We start from the raw sequence: 14,298 nt of genomic DNA, 5'->3' as shown, positions 1-14,298 counted from the left end.
AGGGCAGGACCAGCTGGGGGACATGAAATCCCTGACTGTGAGAACTTGCTCCTGAGCGCCTCAAAGTCTGAAGGCGATTTCTTCCTACGAGAGACCTATGGACGCATCTCCTTATACCTTCCTGCTTTCAGTCAAAGGTATTTTTATGTTATGGTTAGTTAGTGTTAGCCACTCAGTTGCGTCCGACTCTTTGTGACCCCATGGTCTGTAGCCTACCAGGCTCCTCTATCCATGGAATTGGGCACATAAAGGTATATTTGAATTGTATCTTCATTGCATTTGTACTCTCAATTATTCTAACAAAGTTACTCTCTTTGCCCATTTTGGTTCTTTGTGCCTTTGCCCAGCCAGACCTTCCGAGGTCCCAGGGCCGCCCCATACAGTTGAGCAGGTTGCACACTGCAAAACTCCAAGGTGATGTAAGCGGCATCCACTGGAGAGGTGCACTGCCCAACTGCACGACCACGTGTGGTGGCTCTGGTGGGCCTTGTGCTCTGCCTCCCTGACAACCTTCTGGGGACAGTGAGGTCGGCAGGGGACAGATCATGCAGGACTCAGGAGGGTTTGGAGTTTATCTTAAGGGTGTGGGAGCCACTGAAGCCTTTAAAGTAGGGGAGGGGGATACTCCCAAATGAATAAAAGCTAAACTAAAGTGCAAGGAAACACCAGCCAGAATCAAAGAGCCTGGTTCCCAGGTCTACCCTGGCCCTCCAGCATGCGCCAGCAGCAAGAGAACAGAGCAGGTCATTTCTCACCAGCTCTCCATTCATCCGGAGGGCATCTGCCAGCTCCAGTAAGATGGACACCCGCTCGCTGGGGCGCACGCAGGGCCCACGGAACTTCTTGTTCTCTTCCGTCCTCAGAGTTGGTAATTTTATGATCATCTTCAGTGCCTTTATAGCTTCTGGATAGTCCCCAGACTTGTTGAGGGCCTTGGCCTTGATGAAGTGGTAAAGCGGGTGGTCTCGGACCTAGAGGAGCATCAGCAGAGTGTGGGGCTCCAACTCCCATAGGGGAGAAAGCCACAGGATTCCACAGAGCCAGTCCGTGCCTTTGGGCCAGCAGAAGGGGCTGAGGGATTCTGGCAGCTCTTGGGGCTACTCTCCCAAGGCAAGTAGGGGCTGAAGCTAGTGGGGCTATGGGATGCTGAGCAGCGACAGGGCATCGGGGACCCCCACCTGGAAGTTGTGGCTGACGCCCAGCTCCAAGGAGTGGGAGCACATGGCAAAGTTGTCCTGAGCCAGGTAGATCTGAGCCATGAGGAGGTGGGCGTCCACGGAGGTGGGGTCCAGCTCCAGGCAACGCTGCAGGGTGCTCTGGGCATGCTCTAACTCCCCTAGAAACAGGAAACAAACCCCTATATCCAGGGATCCTTGGGGACTCTCAGGACCCATCACATAAAGGCAGAAGGAATTTTATGTGTCCTGTTTCCCAGAAATATCCAAGCTGGGCATTTATCCCGTGTCTGTTCAGCTTGACTCAAAGGTCTCTTCCTAAAATTAGAACTACTATTAGTTTTTGCCTTGACCCAGACAACAGCCAGGAGACTCAAACCTTGGCGTGACACCTCCCTTCCTTCTGTACCCTCAGGGAGATGGCTAAGTCACTTCACTGCTCTGTCTGGAGGCTCAGGGGAACACTGAAGTCTCAATTTCCATACCTAAGAGCAGAACAAAGCCTAATAATAGCAGCAACCATGACAGCCACAACTTGAGAAGCACCCGCTCTGTGCCAACACAGGCAAAGTTCTTGAGAAAGGCTGGTTTAATGTCTGCCCACCCCCACCAAGTTGGTATTATCATGCCTGTCTTTCAGATGCAGGACTGGAACTTTAGTGATGTAAGTCACTCAGCTCCGAAGGGACGAAGTCAGTATTTATGTCCAGGGCCATGGGCTCCTGAGACTGCGCTCTGAATGCCTTGGCACATTGGGGCCCAGAGGCCTTCCTGTGCCAGGCTGACCCTAAATGGGAGGCAGTGGCAATTCAGGGCCAGGGTACAGTGAGCTGGTGGGAGGCCCTCCTTCCTCTGCTGCCAGGTCCCTCAACAGCTCTTGCTTGGGGTCCATCACCCAGTGGGTAGAGAGCACTTGCTTCTGGGTCCCAAACTCCCTGCGCCTTCAATTGTGCTGCAGAAATGTGAAGGTGTCACCATGACAACCTGAGCAGCTGGAGACCTTGCTTTGTCCCTAAAGCGCTGGTATCTGCTGGCATCCCTGTGTGTGTGTGTGTCTGGCAGGGGAGGGAGGGCCTGCCCTCACCTTGTACCCAGGAGACCTTGGAGCAGCGGGTAAACCTGGCACTCTGATGAACGCTGGAAGGACAGAGGACGAAGACCAGGAGCTCTAGGCAGAGTGCAACCCATACAGTGCAGAGCACACAGACGTGCCATGGCATTCTGAAGCCTCTGGACACCAGAGATCAGCTTGACTTTCAGGCAGATGGGGGTGAAAGGTCACGGGGAGCCAAGACTTCCGAGAGCACAACAGGCCTCCACTGAGGGTTCTCCCCATCCTTCCCTCTTTCTCCAGGATCCAGGCCTTGAGCTAGGAGAGGGTGAATGGGGACCGTTCTGGCCCATGAGGCTCTGCAAGTCTAATGGCACAGGGTCCCCCTCCCTCGGGGCCTTCCCGACTGTCTTTTAAAAACTGCCACCCCTATATCCTCTCCCCGGCTTTCATTTTCTCCATCGCATGGTCATGTCCTAACAATAACACTGTGCTTTATGTCCACATACCCCTACTAGAACACAAACTCCAGGCTGGAGCTTTTCTTGTTCTGAGCGCTGCTGTCCCCTAGGATCAGAGCAGCTGGTGCATCACCGAGTTCAGTGACTGTCAGCTGGTACAGATCAAGTAAGCAATCAGCAAAAGGGAGGGTGGGAGAGACCCCTGCTGGTGAGGAGTCAGGGTGTTGGAGGCTGGGAACAGTGGGCGCACCTGGTGACTGAGTGTGAGGGGGTGTGTGTGGAGTATCCCAGGCAGGGAGCCTGCAGACACTCACCCAGGGCTCCCCCAGCCACAAGGACTCACTGGCTCACCTGAGAGATACTTGACCTGGGCCATCACATACAGCGGCTCAATCAGGGCTGGTGCCACTTTGACTACAGGATTCAAGATCGCAGTGACTTGCTTAAGAAGAGGAGACACGATCTGGCCTGGAGACCGGGGCTGTAGGAACACAAGGGTCTGGCTGTGCGGTTTGTCCTATTCTAAGAAAAAGACTCTTGGAGTGCTTAGAAAACACTCTCAGTGAAGGGATTTTATTCCACACGTGTTTTTACTTTATCCTATTTTATTTTATTTTTATTTACTTTAGTTACTTTGTTCATTTTTTTTACTTTATTTTACCCTGGTAGCTCAGATGGTAAAGAATCTGCTTGCAATGCAGGAGATCCAGGTTCAATTCCCTGGGTCAGGAAGATCCCCTGGAGAAGGGAATGGCAACCCACTCCAGTATTCTTGCCAGGAGAATCCCATAGACAGAGGAGCCTGGTGGGCTACAGTCCATGGGGTAGCAAAGAGTCAGACATGACTGAGTGACTAACATTTTCATGCTTCACACACATATTTACCATCCACTCTGTACTACTTTGTCCAAGAGCATAAGCTCCTGAGAATGGGGACTTCATTTGTTCACTTTTGAGTCCCCCCTATCAAGCATGGCATCTGGCACATGGTGATGCCCTCAATAGATATTTGTGGGATGGCATTACGAGGCTGTTACTGCTAAGTCACTTCAGTCGTGTCCGACTCTGTGCAACCCCATAGACGGCAGCCCACCAGGCTCCCCCGTCCCTGGGATTCTCCAGGCAAGAACACTGGAGTGGGTTGCCATTTCCTTCTCCAATGCATGTAAGTGAAAAGTAAAAGTGAAGTCGCTCAGTCGTGTCCGACCCTCAGCGACCCCATGGACTGCAGCCCACCAGGCTCCTCCGTCCATGGGATTTTCCAGGCAAGAGTACTGGAGTGGGATGCCAGGCTCTTGGGGGATATTAAGGCATGTAAGATACGATCATTGCCCACAGGGACTCTTGATTGTCTGAGAAGGCCAAACAGGGAAAGACCAAAATACTTCTTAGAAGACATTGGGAGAAAAGGGAGCCCAGTTCCTCCCTGGGATGAGCAGAGGCCAGTGCCCCGCTCCTCACATGCAGTCCCTGGACCGCAGCATCAGCATCGCCTGGGAGATGCAGGGTTGTGCCCCACTTTCTGGGTGATTGGCACGTTGCACGTGTAAATGTGAAAAGCACTGGGTTCCCCGACTGCCCGAGGCTCAAGCAACCTAGTGACTGGCCAGGTAGGTCCTGCCTCTGTCCAGACCTGTTCACCAGTCCAACCCCCGCTCCCCGCCCCACGAAGAAGCGCCCTCCTCTAACCTGCTTGGGGCAGAAGACCAGGTATTCCTTGGCGATGCAGACCAGGAAGATGGGGTCGAGCCGTTCCAAGTATTCGGAGCTCATGGGGAGGGCCTGCATGCTGGAGAAGTGCAGCTCAGCGGCCTCCTTTAGCAGCGTCGTGGCCTCCTGCTCCCCCTTATGCTTCTTGGACGCCAGGAGGGCTTGCAGGAAAACCAGCACCTGTGGGGAGCAGGCCCGGGTCTTGGAGGCAATGCTCACTAGGCAGAGCCAGCAGGCCAAGGAGAAGCAGAAGTCCAAGGGGCAACTGGGGGTGGGGAGAGGGAGGGGGTGTGGCGGGGGCGGGATCCCAGGGCAACCTCGGCCCCCACAGGGCTCTGACCTCGGACTTCCCCAGGGACTGCTGCACCTCCTTCAGGAATTCCAGCTGGTGTTCGGCCTCCTCCAGGTGGCCGTCTAAGATCTGGCACCAGATGATCCCTGGGAGGGGACAGAACTGGGATGAACAGCCGGCTCTGTGGCAGAGCCAGCAGGCCAAGGGACTGTGGACGGCAGGGACCCTTCCCCGCATCTTCATAAGCTCAGAGAGTGGTATGTGCTCATGGGGAAGTGTTCAAGTCATAGAGCAAGGAAAACGTCCCCAGCTCAGGTTCTGCCCTCAGCGTGCCTTTCTCTAGAGAGAATCAACATGAACAGATTGGAGTGGATTTCTTCAAACATCTTGCAAAGCATCTGCATGTTATTAGTGTATAGTGTATCTTCCCATCCGTTCATATAAATTACCCCATTCTCTTCAATGGTGACATAATATTTCACTGCCGATGTAACCATTTATTTAACTACTGCACTACTGAAGGACTCCTCGTTTCACATTTCATTGGTTTTCAGTGTTTAAATATTACAATGCCATGGTCAACATTTTTGGGTGTTCTAACTCCTTATGTAGAGATGATGGGTCAAAGGGCATGTACATCTAAAAACCTTGATAGATAAGGCCAGCTTGCCCTCCAAGGATATTTGAATTAATATTACTGTCAAGAATTTGGAAGTGTTTTTTCTTTCCCCATGACCTCACAAACATGCTTTACTCTTTACCATGCTAAAGAGTGAATAACTTGTTTTAATTCACTTAAAAAAAATCTTTTTAGGAAGAATGGACATCTTTTTATATATTTAGTGGCCTTTTCTACTGTAACTTTCCTGTTTATAGCTTTTTCCTATTTTTCTTTGGATGGATTTTTAGATCTCTCTATTCTCTTTATATATATTCCTTGTTACAAACATTTTCCATTAGTTTGCCTTTAACCTTTTACCTATTTTTCCTCTGCCTTTTTGCCATCCAGTAGTTTTAAATTTTTACATAAATTGGTCAAATATTTTCCTTTAGAACTTCTGAGTTTGTAGTTATGCTTAGAATTCCCCGGGCAACCCAAGTCCAATTTAACTTTTATGTTTAAATATCTAAGTCATCTAGAATTTATTTTTGAGGATAATGTGAAATGGGCATTTACCTTTATTTTTTTTCATAAAGTATAGTCAGGTATCTGACCACGAGTTATTGAAACTCTATCGGTTTGAAATGTCATTTCTATCAGAAGGCCTGTTTCTATCCTGTTGATCTATCTGTGTATTCCAGGATTGGCCTCAAATGGACGTCTCTTTTTTAAAAAAATACTTTTTTTTTTTGGCTGTTGTGTCTTTGCTGCTGCGCGGGATTTTCTATAGTGCGGTGTGCTGGTTTCTCACCGTGGTGGCTTCTCTTGTTGCAGAGCATGGGCTCTACGGCACACAGGCTTCAGGAGCTCTGGCTCCCAGGCTCTAGAGCACAGGCCCAGTGTTGCGATGCACGAGCTTCGTTGCCCCGAGGCACGCAGGATCTTCCTGGATCAGGGATCGAACCCGTGTCTCCTGCATTGGCAGGTGGATTATTTACCACTGAGCCACCAAGGAAATCCTTAACTACTCTTGTTTTGATGTGTTTTGATGTTGGGAGGACAAATCCCTTCTGTTCCTACTATTCTTCTTTTACAATTTATTCCTCGACCATTGGGGTATGTTTATTTCTGACTGTCTTCCTCACCACCATCTTGGTTTTCAGTCATATCCATCCCACTACTTGGCTCATCTATGGACATTTTTACTTTGCAAAAATCATATTTTAAATTTTCAGCAACTCTATTTTTGTTATCTGTATTTTTTTCCTAGTGGCATGTTCTTTACTCATGGACCTAATAGACTCTAGACTCAGCCAACACAGGAAGTGTTTTGGGGACAAAGTCTTTTCTGTATCTGGCCTTAACTTTGTTCCTCAGAGGGCCACTGCTTTGCATGTTCCACTTGGCCCCTCTTTCAAACTGCTAGCAGATTTATAAATGGACTAGAGTGATGACTATTAGCAACTAGGGCAGATTTCTCAAATTGCTAAGGCCCCTGATTTTCCCAGATGGACCAGGTAAGATGGATGAGTCAAGGACACATATGCGTGGACTCAGGCTTGGCTGAAGTGTGTGGACTTCCCTTTTGGCTGACCAGCAGGGACTCTCCCTTGAATTGAGGAAGTGGGCAAGGACTCAGCCTGGTGGAGGAACGTTTCAGGGGATTTTGCCTATGTGTTGGGCATTCAAGCTTTTTGCCCTTCATGTCCCTGCTGGTGGTGGGACATCATGGGGGGCTTTGTTCTGCTCTGTCCTGTCCCAACACCTGGTAAGAGTCTCCTTGATCCCATTCTTGGGCTTCCAATAACCCTCCTGTTATCTCGATGATGACCCCATGACATATTTTGCTCCCAGCCTCTGGGAACCCCAAGCTTGTGTTTTTTTTAATTTTTATTTTTCCTGGAGCCTTCTGGGGAAACCTGATCTACTCATTTCTTTAGCTGCCCCATCTCTGCCCATGTTGGCTTATAGGTTTCTAGACTTGCTCAGAGATTCCAGATTGAATGCAATCTGCTTACTATCTTCTAGAAATGCGAAGTTCTTCAGAGTTCCTGGTCTACCAAAGGCACCTTACCCTGTTTCTGGGGCTGCTACAGGGCCTCACCATCTTTTTAAAATGTTGCCCGTGACTTTGGGGGAGCTTTGCAGAGGGAGGAGGAAGCGATGACTGAGGAGTCAGCCTGATGCATTGAACCAGAAATCAAGACCAACCACTTGGACTGCTTTTTTGACTGTGCTGCACAGATGCACCTGGAGTTTAGCGAGAAGTGACTTTGCCCTCAAAAGACACATCTCCTCGGAGCTGGGGCAGGAAGCCGGCTTGCCTGGGGCATTGATCGCGAGGCTGCCTCCACTAAAATCAAATACCTCTGTTTCAGGATTTGCTAGAGACCACAGATTTGAGAGCTTTGTGTAAAAGTGAAAACTGGGCTTTGGAAAATTCACTTGACATTTTATAAAGTGGGAGGGAAGCCCTGGGACACATGGGGAAGCAAAACTCTCAAAACTACTCACTCTGGTGGCCTTTCAGCACGGGGGCCTGAAGAGGAAGGGTCTACAGAGGTGAGGTGAGCGGCTGTGGGGCGGGGGAGAGGGGCGCTGGCCTGGGGAGCCTGAGAGGAGGCAGGGCTGACCCAGCATGTCAGGCAGAGTGTGGCTATCAGAGGTCTGAAGGAGATGGGAATGGCTTTGACTGCTTTCGAGAATTTCTGTGCCTCTTACGTTTATACGTGTAGATGCCTCAAAAGGCACCCCATCCTACAATGTACCCCCAAACTCACATACCCTCTGGGAAGAATGCTTACCAACCCCTCTCTTCTGGATTCATGGAGGTCACCCTGCTTGGCTCCCACTCCCCAGCCTGCCACCCCTCTCCCTGCCCAGCCTGCCCAGACCTGTCAAAGCAGCCACGCTGCTCTCGTCCAGCTTCATGGCCTTCGAGTACCACAGAGACGCCTCCTTTACTTGGTCCTGCAGGATGAAGAGGTAGCCCAGCTCGGTGGCCATGTGGGCGTCGGAGGATGTGGCCATGAAGGCTCGTTCGATGAAGCTACACACCAGCTGCAGAATCCCCTGGTGCCTCCCACACTGAAAGGAACAGACACAGGGAAGGGGAAACCAGTCACTCCAACCTGCCTCAAAAAGGCCATGTTGCAAATGGGGGACACTTTGGCAGGACTCGGGGGTGCTCAGGAGAGCCCCAGAAGTACCGTGTGTCCAGGTAGCTGTCCAGCTCGCAAAGAATCCCCCCCACCCCGGTGGCCACATGTGCGGAACCGCCTCCAGGCATGGAGCCCTCGGAGGGACCCAGCCCCGTGTCTGGCCATAGCCACTGGTCCAACAAGTCACCAGGAGGTTTTTCACAAACTGAAACTGCACGAGGGGAACTCTTGGTGTCGCACTGATAGGAAGTGGCCCTGAGGGTTGTGAGCAGCCACATTCCCTGCTGTGCGTGGAGAATGAGCAGAGAGAATCAGACACAGAGGTGGAGGAAGAGAGCGTATCCCAGTGGAATTCGACTCCCCAGAGCTGCCCCTGCTTTCATGACAATTCCTTATGGTAAATCTTTCTTCTTTTCAGTTGGGGCACACGGGATCTCCAGCTGAGGCTTGTGAACTCTTAGTTCCAGCATGTGAGATATAGTTCCCTGACCAGGGATGGAACCCAAGCCTCCTGCACTGGGAGAGTGGAGTCTTAGCCACGGGAGCACCTGGGAAGTCCCCCTTCTAGTGAATCTTGCTCTGGGGCTGAAGGTTGTGACAGAGACAGGCTGTTTGGCAGCTGTTTGCACCGTGCCTGGCGTCAGAGATGGTTAGGCAGGTGGCCTCCCTGGGTCTCTTTCCCAAAAAGAATACAGGAGTCGGGGGCTCCAGCACCCTGCTCTTCCATAGCTGTGTTGCTGCCCTCTTTCCCCAAATAGGGCACCTCCCACTCGGAAAGCACTTCCAGATCTCACTTCCATGGTTTTCACAGCATCTCTGAAGGGCACGTGGGCACAGGAGACAGAGGCCACCGGATACCGTGATAGGACGGAGGCAGGCAGGGCCCCCAGGGCCTGAGAGATCAAGTTTAAGCCAGAGGGGTGGGGCGGGGTCCTGAGGGAGCTTCTGGGGGACCACAGATCTCCCCTGGGAACAAGACAGGATGCGCTAGTTCAGAAACCAGGGAGGAGCTTTCTTACCAGTCTGCTCACCACAAGAATTTTTTTAAGATGGAGGCTTGGATTTTGGGGCTCTCTGGTTTCCAGTGCCTTAATCAGATTCCTAACGTGCTCGGCAGCCTGCAAGAGCAAAACACAACGTCAAAGGCAGTAGGTAACAGGGGAGTGGGGCAAAGGTTCTCAAGGGTGGCTGCCCGGAGCACCAGCTGAGAGATCTTAAACACACTCGGGCCTCCGCACCAACGCCAGAGATTCAGAGTTAACTGGCCTTGGGTGTCCCCAGGCTTCAGTATCACTTTGGGGCCCCGCAGGGGCTTTCCCCCCAGACCAGCACTGCCCCTTTATTCACGAGTCCGGGAAGAGCAGCTGCCCTTTGAGACACCCCCAAACAGTGCCAGAAGCCAGCTGTATGGTGCACAGACAGCAGTCCCCCCTAGCCAGTTGCAAACCACCTGGGCTGGCCCAGGAGTCAGGGTGGGTCTCTGGCCCCAAACTTCTGTTTCATTTTGACCTGAGTCACCACATTGATGCCTCTCTGTCATTCCAGTGAATCCTCCCAGGGACTCTGACAGTCAGTGTAACTGAATTTTCCAGTCTAGCAGATGAAGGGTCAGAAAGGTTAAGGTCATTTGACCAAGGCTACCCAGCCATCTAGATGGCTGACTGACTCCAAAGCCTGTGTTCTTTCCTGGACTCTTCTGCCCATGCACTATGTGGGGTAGGGAGTTCTTAGTCCACAGCTGCAAAGAAGCACCAGGAGAGAATATGTGGTGGGGTGAGGGGCAGATCCCAGGGTTTGAGATGGGGGCAAAGGAGGGGCATTAAATGCTTACTGCCCTTGGGCCTACCCATGAGGCCAGGCCCTTGGAAGGCTTGCTCAGGGCCCCAGGTTCTCAGGGAGCTGAGGGCAGGCCTACTCCCTTGCTTCTACCCAGAAACAGGGCTACAGCCCTTTCCAAGGGTTCCTACCAAATACAGACCGTGCCCTCTGCCTCACCCCACCCCACAACATCCACAACCTCAGAGCTGGGCAAAAGGAACCAGAAACTTCCTTCTCTTGCCATGACCCCTTAGGGCCTCTTGACTGGTCACACTCTCTGCAGAGGCAATGTCTTTATTCAGAAGGCAGGGTTTTCACTGAAGACACAAAACTCTTTTTGAAAATAAGAATGTGTCTGGGCATGGAGGTTTTCATTAGGAATTCGAGGTGCTTCTGACTGCATCTGAGGACTCTTTGGGGTTTCTCTGGAAAACAAGTCTTAGGAGCAAATTTACAGCCAGGTGCATGCTAAGTTGCTCACTTGTGTCTGACTCTTTGTGACCCCACAGACTGTAGCCAGCCAGGCTCCTCTGTCCATGTGATTCTCATACTGGAGTGGGTTGCCATTTACTGCCCCAGGGGACCTTCCTGACCCAGGGGACCCAGAGACCAGACCCACGTCTCCTGCATTGACAGGTGGATTCTTTACCACCGAGCAACCTGGGAAGTCCATGGGGCCAGGTACTGCCTAGTCAATATCTGAACAATTCTAACCATTCCCTTAAAAAAAGGCATTTCCCGAAACACGAACACAACCATGGGAATTCCTTGGAGGTCCAGTGGTTAGGACTCAGCACTTTCACTGCTGTGGGCTTGGGTTCAATCCGTGGTCAGAGAAGTAAGATCCCACAAGCCATGCAGTGTGGCAAAACCAAAACCAAAACCAGCAACAAACCACAATCATGACATCTATCAGTTAAAATGGAGCAAGTTATTGTAGCTCACTGGGCATTGTTCCCAGTCGTCCTACGTGTCCTGTAATTGGACCTTTTAACAACCACACGGAGTGGGTGGAATTATCTCCATTTTCACAGATGAGCATCTTGGGGCTCATCCAGGTGGAGACACCTGCCCGGGTCACACAGGGAACATGAGGCAGAACCAGAGCAGCGTGTCAGCCTCACTGCCGGCCTTTGGAACTGTGTAGCTCAAAGACCAAGCCAGAGCCCCGAGTGTGTGGATGGGCGTAGGGAGCTGAGTCCCAGGGAGCCCCCTCCAAGGCCTTGGGGGTGGAGGTACTGTGAAGGGTCCCTCCTTGGCTGGGCTGGTTTCAAGGTTCAACTTCTGAGTCTTGAAAGAACTTACCACGGTCATGTTTCCTTCTCTTGCGAGCTCATGCACAGCTAGAATTTGGCAGGCATCGATATTGCTTTTGTCTTTTTCGAGGATTCTGAAACAGGAAGAGGAGCCACGTGAATTGAGAGAGTTCAGAGGCAAGGTTAGGATGGTGCGGTGGCATCTTGTGATTGTCTCCTAACATCTATCCTCCCCTTCTCCTTTTAATAGAACCTGCTGAACTGCTGGGGCATGTGGCTACTGCAATAAAGACTACATTTCCCAGCTTCCCTCTGCAGCTCATGTGTGACCATGTGATTAAGTTCTGACCAATAGGATGCAAGTGAAAGTGCCCAGGGTATATCCAGTGGTATCCCTACAGCATGCCTTCCATTTCTTCTCTTTCCTCCTTCTTGCTGGCTGGAATGTGGGCCATGTGAGCAACATCCTAGGAATAGGACAGCAGGGAGAGGGGGCCTGGGACCCTAGAGAGTTAAGCTGTCATCCTGGTCTTGGCCCACCACCCAAACTTTTCCCTGAGAGACGAATAACCTTTTATGTTAAGTCCCTTATTTGGGGGTGTCTTCATGACAGAAACCTATTTATATCCCAAATTACACAGGCATGACTGTGGTACCAAGGTCAGGGGGCAGGGGGTCAGTCTGCAGCTGTAAGATGGAAAGGAAACTTTGGTTTCCATCATGTGTCACTGGGAAGACACGGCTCCTGACCACACTACAGAGTTTTTTTTGCTTTTTTGTTTTTTTTTTTGACTGTGCTGGGTCTTTGTTGCCACAGGGGCTTTTCCCTAGTTGTGGCGAGCACAGGCTACTCTCTAGTTGTGGTGTGTGGGCTTCTCATCGTGGTGGCTTCTTTTGTTGCAGAGCATGGGCTCTGGAGCACTTGGGCTTCAGTAGTTGGGGTTTGTGAGCTCTAGAGCACAGGCTCAGAGGTTGTGGTGCATTGGCTTAGCTGCTGTGGGGCATGTGGAATCTTCCTGGACCAGGGATCGAACCCATGTCTCCTGCATTGGCTGGCAGATTCTTTACCACTGAGCCACCAGGGAATTCCCTGGAATTTTCAGTATTTTGTTTCTTTATAGGAAATTTCATATTTTTCAGCCGGGTCAGGGAATGGTCCTTCTGCTTAACAATTATTCTAATTGACATATCAACTTTCAACATAACTAGGCACAGTCAACATTCAAAGAATTCTAGGCATTTATGATTTTAAAGGCACTGTGAATTTCATAATTTAGAAATTAAAAAAAAACTTTTAAAATGACGTATGGGCTAAAAACAAATCAGAACTAATGTTAGAGAAGTCGCAGAACCAAATGATACTGAAGATACTACTGAAATATCCAGATGTGTAGACACTGTTAAATGGTACTTCAAGGGATGTCCATAGACTTAAATGCTTATCTTCTAGAAGATTTAGAATGGCCAGGCATCCAACTCAAGAGTTACACAATAACAACAGAGTACCTCCACAGAAAGTAGTTAGCAGGAAATAATAAACAGCAGAAATTAATCAATTAGAAAACAAGCCCAGGCAAGAGTGCTGGAGTGGGTTGCCATTTCCTTCTCCAGGGGATCTTCCTGACCCAGGGATTGAACCCAGGTCTCCCGCATGGTGGGTAGACGCTTTACCGTCTGAGCCACCAGGGAAGCTCAATAAACAGCAGAAATTAATCAATTAGAAAACAAGGATATCATAGCATCAACAAAACTCAAAGCTGGTTCTTTAACAAGACTAATGGAAGAAACAAATCATTTTAACATTGGTGGAGAGAACTAAAAGAGAAGGAAAAAATGAACAATGTTAGGGCTGCAAAGAGAAACACATCTACAGAGAGCAGAAATTTAAAGAGCAATAGGGGAGGGACTGCCCTGGTGCTCCCGTGGTTAGAACTCTGTAACTCATTCTAATGTTGACACTATAAACTACATGAAACTAACGAAACATACAGGCTTCCAGGTGTCCTGTGGGCCCAAGGCGGAGCCTCCAGAGCAAGCTCTTGATCCAGGAGTTCCTGCCCAGGACACCAGTGAGAGAGGCTGCGGAGGGCTTGCCCAGGCCTGGCACAGGCCGGAGTCACTTCCAGTTTCCTACCAGGGCCTCTGTATGACACTCCGATTCCAGTTAGCATCCTTCCATACGGAAGGAAGAGGTATGTTTGTATTCCACCCCCTCACACAAACACACAATTTGGACTGCAAGGAGACCCAACCAGTCCATCCTAAAGGAAATCAGTCCTGAATGTGCATTGGAAGGACTGATGCTGAAGCTGAAACTCCAATACTTTGGCCACATGATGCGAAGAGCTGACTTATTTGGAAAGACCCTGATGCTGGGAAAGATTGAAGGTGGGAGGAGAAGGGGATGACTGAGGATGAGATGGTTGGAAGGCATCACTGACTCAACGGACATGAGTTTGCGCATGCTCCGGGAGTTGGTGATGGACAGGGAGGCCTGGCGTGCTGCAGTCCATGGGGTCGCAAAGAGTCAGACACGACTGGGCGACTGAATTAAACTGAACTGTACTGGTGTCTCATGATCGCTCAGGAAAGAACAGTCCATGAACTCTTTTTAGGAAGAAAATTAGTACTATATGTTCTATGATTACTGTGATAAAAATGGTTAAAGCGGTAGAGTTTAAAGAGATAAGCTTCAGTTATCTAGAAAATTCCATTTTCAAAAACCCTCCATCAAACATCCCTCCCCTGAAGCCATCTTTATCTCTGTTCACAG

The 14,298-nt window shown here is 50.3% G+C and overlaps 1 protein-coding gene across 7 annotated transcripts in view; it reads right to left on the bottom strand.

The window, feature by feature from the left end:
* Positions 1–14,298, bottom strand: part of TTC21A (tetratricopeptide repeat domain 21A) — a 41,426-nt gene that overhangs the window by 15,796 nt on the left and 11,332 nt on the right. For all 7 annotated transcript variants that reach the window (XM_025272317.2, XM_025272321.2, XM_025272319.2 and 4 more), the window contains 8 exons: positions 11,575–11,659; positions 9,471–9,569; positions 8,185–8,377; positions 4,738–4,835; positions 4,377–4,577; positions 3,039–3,168; positions 1,179–1,336; positions 756–971 (listed from right to left, as the gene is read on the bottom strand). In XM_025272317.2, the coding sequence (XP_025128102.1) occupies positions 756–971; positions 1,179–1,336; positions 3,039–3,168; positions 4,377–4,577; positions 4,738–4,835; positions 8,185–8,377; positions 9,471–9,569; positions 11,575–11,659 (1,180 nt within the window). The remainder of the gene's footprint in view (positions 1–755; positions 972–1,178; positions 1,337–3,038; positions 3,169–4,376; positions 4,578–4,737; positions 4,836–8,184; positions 8,378–9,470; positions 9,570–11,574; positions 11,660–14,298) is intronic.

Source organism: Bubalus bubalis, chromosome 21, assembly GCF_019923935.1.
Source record: "Bubalus bubalis isolate 160015118507 breed Murrah chromosome 21, NDDB_SH_1, whole genome shotgun sequence".
Lineage (NCBI taxonomy): Eukaryota > Metazoa > Chordata > Mammalia > Artiodactyla > Bovidae > Bubalus > Bubalus bubalis.
This window is presented reverse-complemented; position numbering and strand designations above follow the sequence as displayed.